Source organism: Myotis davidii, unplaced genomic scaffold (assembly GCF_000327345.1).
Source record: "Myotis davidii unplaced genomic scaffold, ASM32734v1 scaffold902, whole genome shotgun sequence".
Lineage (NCBI taxonomy): Eukaryota > Metazoa > Chordata > Mammalia > Chiroptera > Vespertilionidae > Myotis > Myotis davidii.
The window spans coordinates 474,316-478,481 of NW_006293951.1; the positions used below are offsets into that span (position 1 = coordinate 474,316).

The following is a 4,166-nucleotide window of genomic DNA, read 5'->3' on the forward strand; positions in this document are numbered from 1 at the left end:
GAATATAGTACTAGAAATTTTAATGAGCAAATAATTAAAGCAATGCTCAGTAGACAAATGGTTAACACTGGAAGAGGAGCTATTAAAGTTTATCTGGTGTCAAGCAATGATTTCTCCTGTGATCGTGACAAGTATTATTTCATGTATATATAGAGCAGTGCTCAACCTTAGGTTTGCATAATTATTACCTGCAAACTCAAGTGCCAGGCATCAAACACATTTTCTCCTTAACTGACATCCTCAGGTTGTTAGGAATGGCAGTCTGTGAAAGCTGCATGGTGAGTTTAGTGTGTAAGATGTGAATCTCTAACTCTGGTTTGCCTAAATCAGTGATGGCGAACATACGACACGCGTGTCAGAGGTGACACGCGTACTCATTTTTTTGGTTGATTTTTCTTTGTTAAATGGCATTTAAATATATAAACTAAACATCAAAAATACAAGTCTTTGTTTTATTATGGTTGCAAATATCAAAAAATTTCTATATGTGACACAGCACCAGAGTTAAGTTAGGGTTTTCAAAATGCTGACACGCCGAGCTCAAAAGGTTCGCCGTCACTGCTTTAGTCAAATGAATTCTGTTCCTTGTTTAATTGTTTTTAATGAGTGCTATTTTTTTTTGATGATTAAAGCAATTTTTCAATGACTTGGTAAGTAGTTCATCATTGAGTGGATTTTAAGTAAGAATTAATTGCCAAGGAAGTGGAAGAACAAAGAGTAGTTAATACAGCTTGTAGAGATTTAAGGAAGAGTAATTTCTGACACTTAGAGTTATGTAGGTCTTCCTTGTATTCGCATAGATGTATATCTGTTTTAAAAAGTACACTGTACCCAGATTTCTGCAAAAGTCTATATGTTCTATTTTGAAATTCCAAGACATGTTGATTACTGTACCCAGATTTCTGCAAAAGTCTATATGTTCTATTTTGAAATTCCAAGACATGTTGATTTCACAGAAATTTGGGGAAATGGCTCCTAATGGGATAAATTACTATGGGAACTTAAAATAATAGATTTGTCTTTCTTTTTCTTTCTTTTTTAAAAAGCTGGACCTGTGATCTGCAGAATGCTGAGTTATCCCCCCACTCGCCGTGCTTTGATTGTGGGTTGTGGCCTACAGATGTTCCAACAGCTCTCAGGCATTAACACAGTCATGTATGTATTTCTTTCTGGATTTTCACTGAAAAGATTTTGAAGATATTATTTTATATGGAAAAAAAAGAATAGGACTCTTGGTGATTTGTTGTTATTAAATGTATAGGATTTTCCTTTTGAAAGATACTTAACTTTATACTTTTTTAATCCTATTCATTTGTAACTAGAAGTTGGTGATTTATTTTGTTTGTTGTGATTATTGGCTTTTTTGATTTCATACAATTTCTCTTTTATGCCATCCAATTCTTCCTTACATTCTGAAGTAATGAATATATTATTTTCATAAGCCATTTCTTGATGCTAGCACTGTCAAATCACGAGTTCAACTTTGGGGGCAATTACAATGCAATGGGATAAGAGCACTAATAGAAATAATGTTTATTACAGCCAGAGTACAGTGGACCGGGGATGGAGAGGGAGCAGAGAAGTGGAGCAGGTGCAGGAATTCCCTGTTTTCTAGTTTTTAGAGTCATTCCCAAAGTTATATCTGTGTTGGGGGTGAAGTGGGGTGACTAGTAGGGGGTTCTATGTTTCAGTTATTCAATGTTCAACATGCTTTTGATGGCCTATTTTGTACTAGATACAGAGCAGGGGAAAAAGTAGATATGGCCTTGGCCTCACAGAGTATATAAGCTAGTAAAGGAAACACTCATTTATAAACTCACAGTTTAATATGTACTTTCAAATTGTGACCAGGGAAGTCTGGGACTGTTCTAGTTTTCCATGGAGCAGATGTTTGAGATCCTGGGTTAGAGAAAAGTCATGGTTTCTGCTGAAAAACTCATTGTAGGGTGAAAAGTGCTGAGTCTTAGAAGCTTTTTTGCTCCTACGTGTTGTTTAAAATCATATACAAGTTGTATAAAATGAAAATTTGCCTGGTAAACCATTTAAATGTATTTGGGACTCGATATTTTTCTTTAAATTATTTGGGATAAGATGAATTTTTTGTTTTTAATATTTTGAGAAGAGTGAGTTTCTTTTCAGTGATTATTAGAAATGATGATTAGGGACCAATGATTCATTAGATTAAATCAGGTTTTGTTAAAAAACTGCATTTTGAATACATCCACATCCTTGTTGAATTTGACTTTAATCATGATCCTTATTAGACTACAATTTTAATATTTGATCCTCTCCTTTTTCTGACATTTCCTTTCATTTTTCCTCACTTTTATTAGACTTTTAGTATTTAGTATAAAATGTATTGATTAAGGTTTTCAAATGTTAATAAAGCATTCATTTCTCCAAACCCTTGATCTTTTCACAGTGAGATCAGGTGATGTGAATATAAGGATCCTGATACTCCTTAAGATTTGTGATAGTCATTAATGTTCTTTGCTTAGCACAAATGTTACATGATGCAGGTATTGTTGTCATACAGCTTTGGCTTCAGTTGAATATTTATACCAGAAATTAGGAAGAATAAAATAAGGTAAATGATGTTTAAACTTAGATTGTGTCACATGATGCAAATCTGCTACTCACTTAAATGATATGATGCCAATGATAAGTAACTGTGGTTATTAATAGTACACAATTTCAGAATTTATATCTTAAATCCATAAGACTTAGTATAAATTAATTTCATTGTAATAGTCTGCACTACTGTCATTATCTGGATGGAAAATAACTAATCTGGGACCCTCATGTACTGTGCTTTCTTCTATTTTCTCTAGAATCCTGTGTATGCTTGTGTATATGTATGTATCTTTTTCCAGTATTCTTAAGCGTCAATAAATATTATCGTAAATTTTGTTTCTTCTAATTTAAAATAATATTTTAATTGGAGCCTAATAGCTTACTTTTTGTTTTTAGTAGAAAATATTAACTATATTATTTTTATTTTTTAATGTTATGTTAATTCAGGGTTTTGTTTTTATTGATAATTCATTATGTATAATTTACTCTTTCCAACTTCTTTCTTGAATTTTAAGTGGGAAGTAAAGTAGACCGTGCTCTTCTATATTCACAGCCCAAATCTAATAATATGTAGAAGTTGAAATGTTTTTATAAAATCCATATTTCTCCCCCAAATTTGTGTGAACCTGAAACATGAGAAATTTTGAGTACTATTTGTCACCAAGAAAAGTTCATAGAAAGATAATATAGAAAAATATTGAAAGGTAAGCCATCCTTAAAATTGCCTTATATCATCTTATGTTTAATTTTCTCTCTTTCCCATAGGATCATTCTTTCTCTCTCCTTGACCTATCTCAGTTCTATCTCAGTCAAAAAAATAGGTTTTCTTCTTGAAATATGTAATTTTCTCATCTTGTACCATGAAAATATGTATGTAAATACATATTGTGTTTATGTATGTCTGTGTGTTTTATTTGTATGATTCATGTTTATATCCTAACCTATAACTTATCCTTTATCCCATTAACAGAGAACTTTCACGTTTTTAAAATCAGTACATACTATAGACAACTACATTTAACTTTTAGAAGAGGCAATTTCCTAGTATGATTTTAATCACTAATTTCAAACATGCAGTAAATAGGCTATTCTCTATTCACAGGGGATAAAGAATAGAGCAAATGGAGTACTAACTTTCCTGATGTAAAAGTGTCAATATTATTCCACTGTATCTCACAGACCAATAAAATATTTTCACATAAAAGGAGAGAGGAGTGATAGATGAAAGTGATGATTATTAATATAAAGAAAACTTTCTTAAGAAATTCTTTTTTGTGATCTATTATAATGTTAATTATTTTCCATTTTTATGTCTAAAAATTTTTATCTGATGACTACTTATAAATGGAGTCTTCCCACAGTATTACCATAACAAAAATGTGTGTGAGAGAGAGATTATGTAGGAAGGGAGAGAGAGAGAGAAAGAGGGGGAGAGAGAGAGAGAGAGAGAGAGAGAGAGAGAGAAAGAGAAAAAAAAAGCCTGGTTCTATCTGGGTTTTTTAGCATTTTTCTTCTTTTGAGGAAACTTATAATAAGCTATATCTTGATATATTCTGATAAACATATAATCAGTGCATCTTGGAACGGTGGAA

General features: G+C 31.9%; 1 protein-coding gene across 1 annotated transcript in view; it reads left to right on the forward strand.

Annotated features, from left to right (window-relative positions):
• Window positions 1–4,166, forward strand: part of SLC2A13 (solute carrier family 2 (facilitated glucose transporter), member 13) — a gene marked incomplete at its 5' end in the record, with an annotated part of 220,276 nt that overhangs the window by 146,887 nt on the left and 69,223 nt on the right. The window contains one exon of the mRNA XM_006767836.2: window positions 1,047–1,155. Within this exon, the coding sequence (XP_006767899.1) occupies window positions 1,047–1,155 (109 nt within the window). The remainder of the gene's footprint in view (window positions 1–1,046; window positions 1,156–4,166) is intronic.